Source organism: Cheilinus undulatus, linkage group 11, assembly GCF_018320785.1.
Source record: "Cheilinus undulatus linkage group 11, ASM1832078v1, whole genome shotgun sequence".
NCBI classification, from domain to species: domain Eukaryota; kingdom Metazoa; phylum Chordata; class Actinopteri; order Labriformes; family Labridae; genus Cheilinus; species Cheilinus undulatus.
Genome location: NC_054875.1, coordinates 11,170,025 through 11,188,826, shown reverse-complemented (window position 1 = coordinate 11,188,826; position 18,802 = coordinate 11,170,025). Strand labels below are relative to the sequence as shown.

Here is an 18,802-nt window from a genome sequence, read left to right as displayed (position 1 = left end):
AAAAGCATTCTATGATTTGATGCAACTTTTTCTTTGAAAGCCTGAATATAACAATAACCCTCAAAATAGAATTAGAAATAATCTTAAAATCGTGTTTTCAAGTTGGCTGGGATCTTAACACTATTTATGTAATGAAAGTAGTTAGAAAAATAAATGATCAACTTTTTTCATGGTCTTTTAAAAATATGACCTTTTATAGGATGCCATTAAAAATGAATGAGGAAGATTTAACAGCTTTTGTACTCCAATCATGGGCTAATAAATCACAGCAAGATGTTGCAGTATCTGTACATAATGTTCAGAAATCTGGAGTCAAATGCTATATAGACACTGTTTTACCAGCTTCAAAATAGATAAAAACAGTAAAATTCAGACACCTAATTCAGCTTTTAACAACAAATATTTAAGGCCCTAAAATAAACAAGTCAATGATGATGAATGTAAAAAGAGCTCTTCTATAAAACCTGCAAGCCCAAGATACCATTTATAACATGTGATTTTAAGTTGCTTTTTTGAACATACAGCATAGTTAAAGTGATAGAAATAAATTTTTTTTAAAAAGATAGTGAACAGCATAAAACAGCTGTCTAAGGACACTTGATTTTTTTTCCTGCATTTTCCTACTAACATGGAGAAGTCAAGAAATTATATTACTGTTTAAGCCTCACCTTTTCAAAAGTCATTTCCATCATGGGGAGAAATGCTCTTGAAGTGTTCTGTGATTGAACTCAAGCAACCGCTCACATGTGTACTTAAAAATCACACATACATAACCTAATTAAACCCATTTTTTCTTTTGCATAAAGGGAAAAACACATTGGATACTTCAGAAGTGTTAACTTACACCTTAGTGTCTTTCTAAATCATATTCTCTGACATGAAACCCCACTCAGAAAAAGTAACTTGAGCCTTGTCTATTTGCCAAGCCTAACATGCTGTAGTGATATTATTGAGCCACAAGATGGCGACAAAGACCCACTTTAACAAGTTTTATCCTTCTTCTCTTGACAGTATACTTGAGGGCAGCACTACACCTGAACTGGGACATCATGATATCAAAACTGTTAACAATGTGGCGCAGATGGCTTCAGAGTTAGGTCCCACCCCATGTATGAGGGTGGCCGGGTTCAGAGTTCAACCTGTGGCTCCTTTCCTACATGTCAATCCCCACTCTCTCATCCCTGGTTTCTACACCTGTCTACTAAAGGCATAAAATAAGTCAAAAGGAAAAGACCTTGACAAACATGGTCCTAGAAAACCTTCTGAAACCAGCTAGACTAGAAGTATAACAAAGGTTTATTCTCTACTGCATCATCTTATAAGAGAAGGATTCCTTGAAGAATGATAGCTTAATGGTTTTGAGGAACAATACGGCAACAAAGGCCCATTTTAACATGATGTTTCAGTGCTGGGCTGCTGTAGGTACAAACTTGGAATGAATTATATCCTTAATTTCATTTTATATTGCTGTTGTGGAAAACAACATACCAATTTAATATAATTAGTAAAATATTTCACTAATCAAACTGATTGATTAGAGATACTGGGTCTAAAAATTTCTAGTAAAAACTGTCTCAATTCTAATTTGAAGTTAATAGAGCCTTCCGCATTAATTACGGAAATTTGATTAAATGTATACCCGAATTAAGAATGCTTTTAATAAAAAATTACTTGATTAAACTTACCAAGTTTTATTTACTTCCCTCTTCTGGAGCAGCATCACAGTTTTGAACTGGGACATCATGGTATCAAAATGTTAACTAACATGGTCCTAACAAACCTGTCTGGAAACAGCTACAATATAACAAAGATTTATTTCAAGAGCATCATTTCAAATAAAAGGAGGAATCCTTGAAGAATGATAGCTTCATAATTTTGAGCCTAAACTATCAGTGCATGTGGAGCTTGCATCTATTTGGCAACATTTCATACAGCAGCAGCCTGAGTACGAGTGTGCGTTCAGAGTGCCACCTTGATTTCACTGTTGTCCTTTTGCACACTTGTTTCTCAAAGCCCAGCAGGTAGGACAGAGAACAGTTAGACGAGGAGAGGATTGTCCAGCACGGCCACGCCTGCAGCTACGCCCCCGTCCGAATGCTCTGCACTTTTGGTTCTCAGCAGATGACCCACACACTCGTTCATCACCATGTCTTTACCTTGCCTTTGAGGAAACAGAGAGACAGATAAGAACTTTAAAGCCTTGCATCTTCTCTGCATAAAAAGTCACATGCTGGGTTGTACTGAAAGCTGATAATGTACCTGACATAAGCTCCAAACGCTCCTAGTTCACTGAGACAGTTGCTGATTTTTAAAGGAGCGTCTCGCCTGAGTAGGTAGTTCTTTGACGGTGTGGGATGGATCTTATCCATCAGGATATACGCTGTCCTCTCTGTGCTCTCCTTTGTTCCCTCCAGGACCTTACAGATCTCTGACCCATAGATGTTGTTACCTGGAATAAACATAGCATAATTAAGTTGGAAAACATACAGACATATACCTTGTCTGGCCTTTGTCCCATCTCAAAAACCTTCAGCAATCATGTTTTTTTAAACTGTCTGACAGGCAATGGATAAGAGCAATCCATCCATGTACTTTGCTTAAATGATGCCAACCACACACACACATATCTGGACAAAAACATTCATTCAAATGAACGGTGGTAAATGGGAAAGACACGGTCTCTATCTAATTTAAAGCTTAAAATACAAAATTGTACAGTTTAACAGTTTTAGGAAGCCAAACTCCAGAGGCCAGTGATTAAACATAAAAAACAATTACTTTCTGAACATCCTATCATGATAAAAAGTTTCGACATTATGAGTGTATGTCTAAACTCCCTCCATCAAACTGGACAACACTATCTTGTACAAACTGACATCACACACCTAATGTGCGTATTTCAACCATATAAGATGAGTTAAACATGGACTTTTGAAAAGTTAATACAGTAGTAAATACATGAAGAATGTAACAACAAGCAGGCAGACTACAGCTCCTGCGGTGACAGAGTAATCGGCATGAAGTCCCACATTTAACCACGTTACTCATCTCTAGTTTCAGCCCAAAAGCAAAGGAGCTCTGTTTTTCCACTGCTTCATCGCTGATGACAATTATGTCATATATTATGGTTTTTAAATCTCTTAAAGACCAAAACACAATGTAATAGTATTTAATCAAGTTGCTACAACTGTTTTCTAATCTACTGCAATGCAGGCTCTGGGTTTATATTCCCCTCTAATAGGGGAGCGGTCACTTTGGAGAGCAGGAAGTGACTTTGGGCTGCTCTAATCAATATACTGTATGCCTCTGGGAATGGATGTTCATTTCCTGTAATTAAGGCGAAGCCAGGCATTAGTGTTGAACATCTCTGAGGCAAGACTTTCTTTCAGTACATGCCCCAAAGACTTCATCATAACTACCATCATTACCTCTTAATAAATATGCTAAAGTAGTCCCGTTCATTAAGTCCCTGCTGAATTTAACAATTGACTGCAAGTTATAGCATGGCTTGACTTTGACAAAAAGGAACCAATCTTTGTTTGATTTTCTTTTACTAGCAATTTAAAGGGACTAAGTTGGACAAAATAACAGCATCAGGATGAAGAGTTGCAAAAACATAATCTTTATCAGGTCTGTTCCCGAGAGAAAAGGAAACAACTTAAAGTGTTTGTTAAATAAGGGTTTGGGTTGATCACTTCAGCTGTTTAGAGAGTCCAGATTTAAATGTTTCTTGGCTTTACTGACTAAAGATCAAGCACATCTATGGTTCAAGGTGAAATGTTTGATCTGCAAAGGTCTATCAGTCACACCTTTATCGATATATCTGTTTATAGAGATCAATAAATAGTTGTTAGATAACTGATGATAGAAGCTGGTGTATCATTGGTGCAGTTAGGATTCAACTTTGTCTTGTCCAAACAGTGTCTCTTCTATATACACCAAAGCTTGCTGATGAGGTGGTAAATAAAGCTTGGACTATAAATGTACTACAAACAGAAACCAGAGCAATTCTCATGCTGACAATTCAGACCCCCATGAACAGATTATACATTTTTATGTCAAATCTGTGAAAAAAGATTAGGCTTGATTTAAAAAGGTGAACTGTTTCACATATCAAACGGGGGGAGCAGCTACATGGTAAACTATTCCCTAGCCAGCTACAGTGACTTCCTACAGCCTTTACTTTGTGCCTGTAATCCCCTCAGGTCAGGTCAGGTATGCCGGTCAGGCACTCCAACATGTTAACCTTGGTCCTGTACTGCTCCCTCCTCCTGATGGTCATCGTCCAGACCTGCACCAGGCCAATGCCCCATCTCTCCAGGTATCTCCCAGCTGACACACACACAAGGCCACGGCGCTGTCTGGGCCAGCCTGCGGTGAGCTGGATAAGCCCGGGAAAACGCGCCAGGTGTCCATAGATGCACAGCTGCCATTCCCATATCAAGCAGCTGACCCTTCCTATCCCGCTCTCAGCACGTCAGCACAAGACACACAAACTTGCCAACAACACCCAAAGGTGCGCCGAAGAGAAGGTGTCACAAAGGAGTCCAGCTGATGCCTCTGGACATCAGTCAACATCCAGGCTTTACAAGAGTATAAGTATGACTTGAAGGACCAAGAGCCGAAAGACTCTGACTTTTGTCTGCATGATCAGACACTGGGAATAACACACTGTCCTGCTCAGTGAACCAATAGTCCCATACACAAGCCCAAGCCTGCAGTTGATCTCAGCCTTGCCTACACTTCCAAGGTAGATGGACTGCTCTACAGCTTTTATGCCTTCACCATTCAGACAAAGATTCGATGGCAGCAGACATTTACAGTCTCTGTTAAGATCACAGCAGCATCAGCAGAGTCCAGATCAGTGATCTGAGCATCGCCAAATGCCACTCAACAGTTGGCTGCCCCTGTTACCCGCCAATTATCCAGCCCATTCAGACACTGAGGAGCATCATCCCCTCAGTGATAACAAAACCTGGGAAAGTTTTAAAAAGCAGGTGCTTCTCTTACAGAGTAAGCTACCAATGTGGCATGGCAGTCAACCAGCAATGATTAGTTGATTAGTCATCAGGCCTGGGTGTGGCCAGTGAAACTGAACTCAGCTTTCCAAGAACTGTGGTTAATCACAGTTAACTCATGATTCAACGGGGGGGTGTGTGTGTGTGTGTGTGTGTGTGTGTGTGTGTTACTTTTTCACATAGGGCCAGATGGGTTTGGATTTATTTCCCCTTAATAAATAAAATCGTCATTTAGAAACTGCATTTTGTATATACTTGGGTTGTCTTTGTGAGATGTTAAAATAGGTTTGAAGTATACTTTTTCACGGCACTGTACTTCCATAAACACAAACCAGGGGTATTTTCTACATGCCACTTGTAAAACTTGTATCATTTAACATTATTTTTTCTTGTATAGTAAGTAGAGCTGTATAGATTAATCAAATAAATCATGATTAATTTAGATCCACAATTCATGCATTAATTCTTTCTATCCCAGTTAATCTCGTGCTTTATCGTCCATTCCAGCACACCTTGATGGAGCCACATCAGCGTCCCCCTGCAGCCACAGTGGTGTAAAATAGGTCCACCACTAATCCTTAATGTTTCACTTCACTTTAAAACAAACTCAGACAGTTGGGTGGACAAGTAAAGTTATCTAAACCGTGTGTTATAAAACATTTACCTTTTAACCTTGTCCCCATATTTCCTTTAAAATCCATAACAAGATCCTTTTTCTGTGGTTAAGGTTATGATCTACCTATAAAAGCAGGTCTTTATCCAAGCAGGAAGTCGATTACCCTTCATTTAAGACCCAAAATGACACAAAAACAGTTTTTAAATGCAAAATATTATAATTTTACAAAAAGGGTGTGATCAATTGCAATTAACTAGACGAATTCTGACATTAAGTGTTATGAAAATTTTTCACCTTTTGACAACTCTAATTCAAAGATGACAATTTGCTTTCCTGTTAAAAGTAAATGGTAAGCTGTTTCTGTTTCCGTACCTCCTCCCTCTCTTTGAGGTTTCAGGACAAATCGGTCTGGATCTGCCAAAGCCATCTCTACGGTTTTGTCACCCTCTGGTCCCTATAGAGAGCAGCAAGCACAAAGACATGAAAACAAAACATGAAAGCAATGTGTTTTCATTGCAGCAGCAGCAGCTAATGCTTTGAAGCTGTAAAACCTTTCTAAACTTCATTCTACTGTTCTATTTGAGATTTATTCTGAAATCCAAAACAAAAACAGAGACATAACACTGAAGGTTGAGTTCTCTTTACCATGTCTAGAGTGTAGAGGCCAGCAAATGTAGCTCTGATCTGCTCCACCACTTCTGGCTGGTCGGGGAAAAACCTCTCCAGAACTCCAGGTCTGGCGAGGACCTGCTGGACCTTCTTGGTTCCTGCCAGATGAGTGCTGATATCGGGACATTTCACAGCCCGGGAGCGCTCCATCAGAAGTCGAGCATCCCAGTGCTACATTTCAAAAAGCACAAATAATTATTTATTTATTTATCTGAATAGAAATCTAATAGAAGCAGATAATTTTAATTAGACATCAGTTCAAAACAAAAAGATCAAGACCTGCCAGAAGTGAAAAATAAACAGAAAAGGCAAAAATTCTTCCAGTTTTATTTAGATAAAAGATTTGTTTGTCATGACACAAATACTACAAACTGTCATGCCATGGTCCAAATGAAAGAGGGTCTTAGCTGTGCACCCAAAAAAGCCCATCCCCTTCATTCTCTAGAGTGAGGCCACAATTTGACCGAAGGCAGTGGAAACAAAAAGAGAGTTCTGGCAAAAAGCATGGGGTCAAAAAAGGTCAAAATTAGAAGCATGAGTACACAGAAGGTGATACTGAGGACAACAACATACCAACAAGGGCACATTCCTGGTGGAAGACTTTTCCTGAAAACAATACCCCTCTAATATCCCTTGTTTTGTAACTATATGGTGGCTCAGTGAGAATGGGTTTTTGGATTTTCTTGTTCTCCTGAAATGCTTCTTACAGTGATCTTAATAACTTTTCCTGCACAACTTCACTAAAAGAAGATATTCACCTTGTTTATCTGTGAACAGTGATAAAGTAAAATAGAGGGACTGTTGTTATGGTGACATTTCAGCACAGTTTTAAATTTTTCTTTCGCACATTGAAGCCACAAACTTTCAGATTCTCCATCCATACTTTCATGCAGACTTAGACTGAATGCCTATTAATGCATTAAACGCCTGCTCTGGCTTCATACACATTCCTAACTAAGAAGAGGGGCAGCAGAGCATAAAGCAGTTTGCTTTACCTTGACTGGTGGGCTGAGAACATGTGACCCTGTGTTTACAACAGCGACAGGCGAGTGTGTAAGAGTGCTGAACACACAGTCAAAGTATCAGAGAGTGTTCCCACCATTGAGGTTTGAAGCTACTATGACCATGAGAATCAATGAGATGCATGCCTGTACAGCCTGCAAATACTGAATGGATGAATGGATGGGTGAATGAATAATTCTATTTCAGTTACATACATCTTAACAAAACAAACGCCAAACAAGATTATTTAACATAATGTTTGTCAATTAGGAACCCAAAAAGAAATAGGCCAAAGCTCGTGGCTGCAGCAGAGTTGGAACAATATCAGAACTGTGAATTTGTGACTTTTCTACTTCGGGATAAGAATACTTTTTGTGACCAACTGACATCTTTTATACTTTCTATCTTTCTGCAGACACAAATGTTTAAGTACGCATCAAGATTATACTAAAAGGACTTGCAAAACTCATTTAAGAACGGTGATTTAAAGCCATTGACCGTGGTTTAGAGGCTGTGTCCAAGAGCCCAAGTTTTTTGGAGCATTAGTTCTCAACTGGTGGTTCAGGACCCAAGAGTAGGTCAGAGTTGTAGCCTGACGCTACAATTACTGAAATTCATGTTTTCTCTTATCAATCTGCACTCAGTATCCCATAATGACAATGTGAAAACAGGTTCTGTTTTCCACCTGTGTTCAATTAAATTGATTGGACATGATTTGGAAAAGCAAACACCTCTCATAGAAAGCCTCACAGCTGACAATGCCCATACGAGCAAAAGCCACGAAGTCAAAGAAACTGCCTGCAGAGCTTAAAGACAGCATTGTTGCAAGGTACAGATCTACAGAAGGCTACAAAAAACTCTGCTGCACTGAAGGTTTCCAAGAGCACACTGGCATCCATAATTCTCAAATGGAAGAAGTTTGGCACAACCAGGACTCTTCCAAGAACTGGTCGGATGGCCAAAGTGAGCAAGTAGGGCCTTAGTAAGAGAGGGGACCAAGAACCTGCTGGTCACTCTGACTGAGCTCCAGAGATCCTTTGTGGAGATGGGACAAAGTTGCAGAAGGGCAAACATCGCTCCAGTCTTCCTCTGATCTGGCTAGACAAATCGAGTATTTTGCAAATATAACCCAGTATTTGGATTATGTGCTCTCATTAAGAAGGCAGTGGGGTCTGGAGGGAAGATCAGTTGAGAACTGCTGTTTTAGAGTGTAACCACTGTGCAAAGGTTTGAGGGAAAAACAAACAAAAAAAAACCCCATCAGATTTCTCTGTATCACCATTTGTTTGTGACTGGTGGGGCTCACTCTCTCCTTAACCTTAATGTTGATCATGTACCACCCTATTGTCTCCTTCCTGCTCTATTCACTGCAGCTTTGGACTGAAAATATCCCAATTCAGTGCCATTTAAAGCTGCAGTGCCCCTGTGGAGTTTCACCTTTACTATGAACTTCTATGGGCATAAAAAGGGGGCAAGCAGACCCCCACGCTGTTCCGTCTTTGGAGGTAGTAACTGAGGTGTTTCAGAGGCGAAAACAGGATCAGCAGAGCCAGCAGGGAGCAAAGTGCTGAGTGTTCATGTCTGACTGTGAGGAGGTGGAGCTACTGCTGTGCTGTGCTCTCTCACACAATGCCAAAACACTTAACTGATAGAGGATAGCCCGTAATATTATGTAATCATGGTATCAATAACTCTCAAGATATTACAACAGCAAAGCTTCATAGCAGCGCTGTCACAGAAATGCACTTGAAAACACCAAAGACAACAAAGGATGTTGGACCGTTTAAAATACGTGACATCAAAAAAAGTATTGAAAAATTCCAAAATTCTAACAACCTAAATGAACAGGTCGAAAAATCATCTACAATAAAGAACCTTAATTTAATATAATTAGTATGCAATCAAAACAATATTCTTTGAATTGTTTAAATCATTTTGGTAGTCCAGTCAGTTACTTAACTACATCTACATTTATACATTTGCATGTATATTCATGAAATTGATATGTTTACATTCGACAGAATTAAATAACTGTTTTGACAATAAATATCCAATTTTGCAGCATAATTAGTGTTCTACATTGATCCAGAGGTTCATTATGATTAAACTAATTATGACTAAAAATAGAATTAAAGTGAATACCTGTTCAGACGTGTAGTTCTGGGGCATGTAGCCATTCCTAAAGTAGACCACTGCAACTTCTTCACCTTCACTGTGAAGAAAACAAACATTTAAAGCAAGAACCCCTGATTACAATCACTTCTTTATGCTTCGCATCACAGAAGTTATGAGTGAAAGTACTACTGTTTAAGTAAAATTTACCAGAAATACAGACTTACACAAATAGCCTCTTGTCTTGATCAAGAGAGCCTGTTTTACAAACATCATCAAATCGCTTTCTCTTTGTAGGAATGTTCCTGAAAAACATTTAGATTATCAGCCAGTTACAGACATACCTATTTTCAACATAATGCACAGTACGGGCCGACTACAGAGCTTAATGTTCTATTTCATAAATATTTTACTTAAAGAGGGAGGCATTAGACAAGGAGATGCTTGTTTTCTTTGACAGTAAGTTTCAGTGTATTCCTGCTTACCTCTTCCAGAGTTCACTCTCAATGTATCGCTGATCAAAGATGTTCCTTTGGCTTTCTTCAACCAAGAACATGACGATCGCTCTGAAAAACAACAATAACTCCGGTAAAATCATTTTACAATGTATTTCATTATATGGTGTGGTGTGACATGTGAACATGGCTGACATATGTAACTGACATATTTGCTTATTTCTTCTATATAAAACATATCCTTCTGGTCGAAAAGTGTGATCCAACACTGGAAGCAAACACATGAAATCAGTACAGACTTTGTTCTTCTTAATCCTGGTTTCAGCACTGGTGTAATCATCTGGCATTCACAACAAAGATAAAGACTACAAACATTCAACAGGAAAGTTGGTTATGGGAATTAATTTGGTCAAAATGGTCCCTGTGTCCAACACTTGATCTCAAGCTAAGCATATTGAACACTGAGTGTCCTAAAAAGACAAGCCAAGTTGTTCAATAAGGTTTTACTCCACGGATGTAATTGGCTCCTACTTTTCTGATCCATACAGCTCCCAGGCTTTGGCCACAGCTCTAGCCAGACCAGCTGCAGGGTTGTTGTCCAGGATTTTCTGGCTCTCCTCCAGTCTGCCAGCCACCTTAAGAATGTGTCTGCGGAGCAACATGAACAATAACAATCACATCTTTAAATACAGATAATCTTATGTCATTACCTTCTTTGAGCACTTTATTTTACCTTCTGCCAGCTATTTCTTCATCTTAATTAAAGCATCAGCACAGTGATGCTGGTTTGGTTAGGAAAAAATCTAACACAGTTGGTGAAAAGATTTAGTGAACAAAGCCACAGGGGTTGCCCAAAGGGGCCACCGGGCCCTGGTATGACATGGTTGAATGTGGACCAAATCTGATTGCCTGGGGCATCATGACCCAGAAAAAAAACACACAAACATTCTGTTCTCCTCTGCCTTAAACAGTGAGGTTTAGTAATATCACTGCTTTCATTATAAACAACCTCGTGATATCAGTGATACTCTAATGAAGGACTCACCTGTGGACATCCGGCGTGCGTGAAGACAGACCTCCAAAACTGGCAGCAAATGTGTTGATTTCTATCTGTTTCAAAGATGACGACCCGTCCTGTTTCTGGTCCAACATGTAGTCTGATCGATTAAGACCCAAAACAATAGACTGGGAAGCAGGACAGGATAAGAGTTGTTAGAAAAATAATGAATACTTAATTACTTTCTCCTTTTGTTATCCAATACTGAGTTTAAGGGGTTTAGATCTGTTTACAAGACAAGTTGCAATTAATTAATAAGAAAACCGACTTTTCATGGGAATAAACAAGGTTGTCTTAGGCCAACATTTAAAGGTACTGAATTTAGGTTTAAATGGATTTACAAAACCAGTGCACTGGTGTTATAATGAAGAGACGTCAAACCATGTAAAATTCATAAACCGCTGGGGAGCCTCTTCAGTTGAACGGTGGAGAAGAAGAATTTCTTTATTGGCTAAATTAACTTTAATGGGTGTTTTAATCCTGTGCTCTCAACAACGTACATGGTTGTAAATCCACTACTTTAAAAACTGTCATTCTTACTGCTTTTTTCCAAAAGGAGCTGTGTTTGCTCTATTTTTTTCTCCTAGTTGCATAATGTTCATGTTTTGTGGTGCCATTCTGAATACTTTAATTAATCCAATGAATGTGCTTTCAGCAACGAACCCACTGAGTAACATTTGCACGCTCCTTCTGTCTTGTCCTTGTCTTTGTCCACTGTTGTATTTCACTGGGGAACAAAGTGTTCCAAACAGAAGACTTTTAGGTTGGAAAATTCAGGCTACTACTATCGATGGCTTTGGCTGTGTGGTTGCCTGGACAGCGTGGGTTGCGCCAATTTACCTTTACATGTATGGCTTTCCCATGCATGTTTTCGTCCCGATAGGCCTGTTCCAAATTGGTACAGTACAAATACATGTACCTTTACACCCCTAATACAGATGTAAAAAGTTTGCCATCTAAAACCTGTGTGCTTTGTTACTTAAAACCTCTTCTATACATGAACTTTTGTACGTGGAGGATAAAGCCAAATCATTCTCTGCCTTTAAGCAGCTATTTAGCAAAAAACATGGCAGTTTGTGAGTTATGCGTCTTTAAAACAATAAAATCATTCACAATGTGCAAAAGCATCAGGCCTTAAAGTAATAAGCACACTAGCATCTAATTTTATCTTCATGGTAAATACATGCAAATGTTAGATCCAGTCTATGTAGTAGTCATGTACAGTCATGTTCTGACCCTATCACAGTGTCGATAAAACATATTCACCTCCTTGGATGTTTTACCCTTTTACTGATTTCATAATTTAAAAAAAAATACCTTTTAATGTCAAAGTAAAAACATTTCTACAAAGTAATGCCAATTAAATAAAAAATGTGAAGTAAAACAAGTGACTGCATGAATATTCACCCACTTCAAGTCAGTAGTTAGTAGATGCACATTTTGGCTGCAATCATAGCACTGAGTCTGTGTGGACAGGTCTCAATCAGGCTTGCACATCTGGACACTGCAATTTTACTCCATTCTTCTTTGCAAAAATGCTCAAGACCTGTCAGGTTGCACAGGTAACCTGTCAAGTCCAGCCACACATTCTGTATTGGATTGAGGTCTGGGCTTTGTCTCTGCTACTCCAATCCGTAGTTCTCGTTCAGACTGAATACATTTTTTCAGGATTTTCCCAGATTTTTCTGCATTCATTTTATTCTCCACCTTTACAAAACTTTCGGGGCCAGCTGCTGAGAAGCATCCCCACAGCATGATGCTGCCACCACCGTGCTTTACAGTGGGGATGGTGTGTTTGTGGTGATGTGCAGTGTTTGGCGCCTTGTCTGCTGGCCAAAAAGCACCATTTTGTTCTCATCAGACCAAAGAACTTTCTTCCACTTGACCATGGAGTCTCCCACATGCCTTTTGGCGAACTCTTCACAGGATTTGTTACAAGTTTTTTTCAACAGTCAAAGCAATCTCTTTGCCACTCTCAGATAAAGCTTTGACTAGTAAATAACCTGGACAACAGTTAATGTATGCAGAGTCTCTCCCATCTCAGCTGCTGAAGCTTGTAACTCCTTCAGAGTAGTCATAGGTGTCTCGTGGCCTCTCTCATTAGTCTCCTTCTTGCACGGTCCCCCAGTTTGTGAGGACAATCTGATCCAGGCAGACTTACACATGCACCATATTCCTTCCATTTCTTGATGATGGATTTCACTGAACTCCAGAAAATTTTCCTTGGGTTCTTTATCTTAGAAATTTGTTTGTATCCATCCCCTGACTTAAACTTTTCAATAACCTTTTCTCTGAATTGTTTGGAGTGTTCTTTTGTCTTCATGATATAATGGTAGCCAGGGATACTGATTAACCAATGATTGGACCTTGCAGACACAGGTGTCTTTATACAACAATCACTGCATTCAGGTGATCCTCATTTACCTAATTGTAAGACTGCTAACACCAATTGGCTGGACCTCTGTTAAATTAGGTCAGTCACTTTAAAGGGGTTGAATAGGTTTAAAGGTTGACAAAAGCTTATTTTCAGAATCAGACATACCTGAGACCTTCCCTCTTTTAGGATTTGTTGGTGAATCCTGAACAACCTTGCAGTAAAATCATCCACTGCAACAGTGCTAGAAACAAAGAATGTTGGTGTTAAATCCTGAAGACTCCCTTTGGCAAATTTTTGCACAAGCTGCCACATATTTGCTCAGAGAATATGACTACAATGTGATCTTTAGGAGAAGTTTCATTCTATGGTGCAGTTTTAACATGACAACATCTGCAATACTGAATACTCCATCATTCTTGTGGTCTTTTATGTTACCTAGCAAGAGCTTCCTGTAGAAAGTCTGCATCCTGGCTGATCTTGTCAACCAGTGTGTTGTAGTGAGTTTGTACTGCCAGAGCCTGGAGGAATACAGCCTTAGGAACAGGAGTGGGGAAGAGTGAAAATGGAGCATAGGTCGCCAACTGAAACAAAGGGAATAGAAAAGTAAGACATGATGCTAAAAGACACAATCATGAGACATGGCATGTGAGGAATGTAATAAACATTTCAGCTGAAGATCCCTGCAATGCAAACAAAAGCTTAATCAATACCTTTCTCAAATCCAGTGCCCTAAAGCAAAACAAATTCCTAACATGGCTTTACATTGAACACGTCTTTTTTTGTCACTAGGGCTTAGCAAAAGTCAACTCCCTGCTCACTGCCTCTAGCTCACTTGTGTTAAATCACATAAAACCCATTCACAGTTATTTCAATCTGAAATTTTGCTTCACAATCATCCGTTCATCAACGTAGTTTGTAGTAACAAACAATAAGAATACAGAGGGAGTGCTGGGCTGATAACCAAACTGGACGTATGACTTTTTCTTTACCTATGCATAAGAGAAAGACTAGTCTGACAACACTTCATTTGTTAAGTAGGTGAACCGGTTTCACCTAATGAGAGGCATAGGCAACAAACCCCGGCTGATTTTATGACGCCTTCTCACCTCTGAGGAGTTAGGGGTCTCTTTGGTTCTCATGAGCACGCCCTGAAGAAGTGCCTCATCTTTCGCCACATCTGCCAATTCTTTTATGAGAGCAGCATTCATCATCACCTCATCCGGTATCCCCTGGGCCATTCTTATTTACCTGGAATGTAAACAGAGACCATGTTAGTCTGATACAATACAAGGAAGGAAAATGCTCGCTGACACTAAGTTACATAATCAAAACTTTCAGTTCTCCAAAACCAGACAGCAACCAATATGTTTAAGAGGTATAAATTGGAGCGCTTCTGGTGTCCCTCAAACATACAAGACAACATTAAAAATACACCAACATAAATCAGCTTGCACTATCTTCACAGTGTAGTGACACAATGAGACAAAGAGACTCTCTTGGATGAGCTCTTTGTTATATTTGCACACTTGACTTTTTCAGTCAACTGGAAAAAACACCACATACTAGTTTGTGTTTTTATAACATTGTTTTTGTAAAGTCTGCTTCCTGCATTTAATCTTAAGCAAAATTCAAATGTCAAACCTTCATAATTATTTTTGAAAAACTAACAATAATGTCTCAACTAAGCTTTAAAACAACATACTTAACAAGTAGATTTTGATAGAGTACTGTACTTCAATGATCCCTGATGGGAAACTAGTTTGTCAAAGCAGCTTATGACATATAACATGGCATTAATACATAAAGAAAACAAGAAGAGGCAAGTTGCGAACAGAGTGTAAAGACAATCCATTACACAATGTAGAATAAGATATATGGGGGTTATACATGGGACAGAACAGAGTATACTAAACACATTTAGGGATGCATGATATTATCGGTATGATATTGGGATTGGCAGATATTGGCTTAATTATCTGTATTGGCAGATACTAACATTTCTGCAGATATTTAAAACCAATAATTTGGCCATAGACATCTGCCTGTACCACCTGTAAATATCAGACATACAAACAAATAAGTTAGTGAATTTTTAGGCTGGACCAACAGACCTATGTCAGTTGAAGTCTTTTTTAATTATTCGTGATCATTTCTTACACTTAAAAGTGCATCTAAGGACTAAAATTTGTCAAATTGCTCATTCTAAAACTTTAAATAGAGTATTTAAAGGACTGAAGTTTTAAGTCTGAACTACATTTAAATAGCGGTAGGATCAAAAATCCAATATCATGCATTCCTAACATACATACATACATACATACGTACATTTATATCAACACCAACAAGGATGTACAGTATGCTCACTATTAAACTATGGAGATAAGGCCAGAAATGGAAAAAGCCACAACTATTGTACTGAAGGAAAAGTAAAGCTACTTTGGTGTAAAAGTGAAAGTAGTGGGCAATAAATCTACAAGTAAGTAGACATAAAACGTATTTACTTTAAAATTTACTTTAATTCTGAGTACTGAGTAACTACTAAGACTGTGCATTTTATCAAAATTAGGTGAAACTGCAATCAGACTTACTATAGTTTTCAAACAAAAAGGAGGTGCAAGAATTCTCTAAACTGAATTGTGTGTTAAATACCAGCACAATAGTTTTATTTTGCAGTTGAGGTGTTATGCTTACACATCATGACACCACTCAAGAGTCAGTTGTTATAATTTTAAAATGTGAATGACATAAAAATGATAATCCCCATTAATTCAACAATTCACATTGAATTTGCAATATGAGTCCAAATTGCAATTAGGTATCTTTGCTCCAAAGTTGTTCAGCCCTAATTGTTGCTGACTTTCACATTGATGTTTACATCACACTTGTTTGGCCAGAGCTTAATGTTGTCTTGATGATTGTTTAAAAGGTTGTGAGTTAAACAAATCAAACACTTTATTAATGTGATGGAAGTAGATAAATAAAGTTATATAAGTCATAAAGATTCATGCATCATCTAATTTCAGCCTAAAATACAGACCTGGTCTACTGAAAAAAAAGTTGATGTTTAATCTATCTAATACTGTGTTGTTGAGAAATACATAAGATGAGAAACTTTTAAAAAAATGAAAGCATATTAACTCACATTTGCAATATTGGAAAAAAAACTCAAATCATTCAGCCCAGGTAAGTACTGTTGTAAGTAAGTTGTAAAGTAAAATACCATCAATAACACCACGAGAATACAGATCACCAACAAGATTGTTCAGGTAAAGTCACACCTTTATAAATACGTGAAATATCACAGCTGTTGCTGTGTGGAGGTGGAAAACGTACAAAAGGACTGCAATCAAGTAAAAGTACAATTACTCTGGTTAAAACTAACTTATGAAGTAAAATCACCGATTTAAATATGTACTCAAAACAGTACAAGTAATATTTAGAAAAAAAACGTAATTATAGTAACTTTAGTACATGTAATTACTTAGTTTCCACCCCTGGATAAGGTACTAGAAGCACTGATAAATATAAGGTAAATAAACATTTATAATCGAATACTTCATATAAAGTCGGACTATTAGAACGGTTGGTTATTGGTGTGATATTATATAATATAATATAATTGGAAAAATCATGTGTTTAAACTCTAAAGATATATTCAAAAGTATAATTAGTTTTATCATAGCACGTATAAATGTTGAAAATGTTATCGTATGGGACTTCTCATAGCAGGAGTTAATCCAAATGCTTAATGCATTTTAAGTGACACTTCAGTGAGTTATTCTACAAAATTACACCCTACAGGAAAACATAATAACAGAGATCGTTATTTAAAATATTTTCCTCGTTTATGATTATGTAACATAACTGAAAACAAAGCCATGAAATCACTTCTAACTCGAACATTTACCTGTCTTTAACAAGGTAGCTAACCTTGTTACAAACTGTGAACACGGTCGGCGGTTGAAAACCAATGACTGCTGTCTGAACGTTAGCTCATAAATGCTACATAACCTCTGGCTAGCAGGGTTTGCTGTTGCCAGAATTTTCCTTCCTGTTTGACAGGTTTAAAAGCACAACACGTAGGTCATTCATGCCGGATAATATTACCTTTTGAGGCGCAACTCCAGCCTTAATAGCTCCACAAAAAAGATGTCGCTGAAATATCAACACAGAAGTCCTACATGTATGAAAGTCCACATCTACTATGTTCGCCGAACTCAGCCACCGCACGCTGCTCTGTCAGTGACGGCTATTGGCTGGAGAAAATACATTTGCTCTGTTCGGCCAATCAGAGCTCGTTACGTCACCAAAATAAAGTCCCATTAAGCAGAGGTTTCAACTGAATCTACACGGCTGAAAACGCTGACTGAAGAATGATACAGCACTTTATTAAAACCAGAATAATGTTACCTGAGGAATAGTTAAGGTGGCACATGGGCATTTCTTAATCAAATACCCCAAAGTCTAGATATTAATGGTAATGTTTTATAACGATACGGGTCAAAACACTGTCATTCCTGACAATTTCTAACATTTTATCGTTTAAAATCAATGTAAAAATCATATTGACAAAAGGCACCAATTACAGGCTAAGAAAAACTTGAAACTCAAGCGTAACAAGATTCAGATAGAACCGTTTAAACAACATAGAAGCTGCATGGTCTCTACGACTGCGTAAACACCACGTAGGTACGGGCTTATAGCTCTAAAAGCACCATCCACAGAGTGAAATCAAGCAGTGGGAGAGTTATGTTGTGATGCTTCAGTGTGTCTGGAACTGGGAATCTCCTAAATGTGGAAGGAATCATGAAGAAAGACGTATGTATGAATATTTTGAAATAAAACCTGAAGCAGTCAACAGCAAAACTTGGTCTGGGTTGTTGCTTTGTCTTCTAACACGACAAAACATACCACCATCCTGGTGAGGAACTACCTCTAGAAGGCCAAAGTGAACCTTATTGACTGTCCTGCACAAAGCCCTGACTTGAATAAAAATCTGTGGGTTGAACTGAAGACCAAAGTCTATGCCAGAAGACCACCAAAATCTGGAGGAGCTTTAGAGATTGGCCAAAGAAGAATGGGCTGGGTTTCCTCTAACTAAGAAGACTTGATGAACACTACAACAAACAACTGCAGACTGTTATCCAGCAAAAAGGAAACACAACTGGCCATTAGAAAATACTTTAAAGATACAGTTTCACAATGGGGCAAATCATTTTGTCCTCATCTTTATGTTAAAATATCTCCAAACTGCATACATGGCTCTAGTATCATGCTTTACAATGATACAGAAAGGCTACAGATATGAAAGGTTAACATTAAATTTACCTTTAAAGAGATTATAATTTCAACACAGTGTTATTTTTTCCAAACTTCATACATAATACATGTAAGGATACAGGACGATCATAGATGGAGAAGAAACATAATGTATCAGTAATCTGTCAAAACTGAAGAAACGGAGATTGGTGTTCCGTGTAACGTCTGTTTTGATTG

The 18,802-nt window shown here is 38.3% G+C and overlaps 1 protein-coding gene across 1 annotated transcript; it reads right to left on the bottom strand.

Annotated features, from left to right (window-relative positions):
* Positions 1-1,797: 1,797 nt before the first annotated feature.
* On the bottom strand, positions 1,798-17,541 carry gss (glutathione synthetase). Its single transcript, XM_041800104.1, has 13 exons — positions 17,414-17,541; positions 14,413-14,554; positions 13,742-13,887; positions 13,472-13,547; positions 10,918-11,057; positions 10,404-10,520; positions 9,903-9,983; positions 9,645-9,722; positions 9,448-9,517; positions 6,280-6,474; positions 6,007-6,088; positions 2,260-2,449; positions 1,798-2,161 (listed from the first exon to the last, which is right to left on the bottom strand). Exons 2-13 carry the CDS (start codon positions 14,542-14,544, stop codon positions 2,038-2,040), a joined length of 1,431 nt encoding a protein of 476 aa, XP_041656038.1. The 5' UTR covers positions 14,545-14,554; positions 17,414-17,541; the 3' UTR covers positions 1,798-2,037.
* Positions 17,542-18,802: the final 1,261 nt, after the last annotated feature.

Bases quoted from the DNA above. Each gene is read 5' to 3' on its own strand.
- gss (XM_041800104.1), bottom strand. From the start codon at position 14,544: ATGGCCCAGGGGATACCGGATGAGGTGATGATGAATGCTGCTCTCATA. The intron at 13,888-14,412 runs GTGAGAAGGCGT...CCTTTGTTTCAG, and splicing joins AGACCCCTAACTCCTCAGAG to TTGGCGACCTATGCTCCATT. The intron at 9,518-9,644 runs GTAAGTCTGTAT...TTTTCTTCACAG, and splicing joins CAAGACAAGAGGCTATTTGT to TGAAGGTGAAGAAGTTGCAG.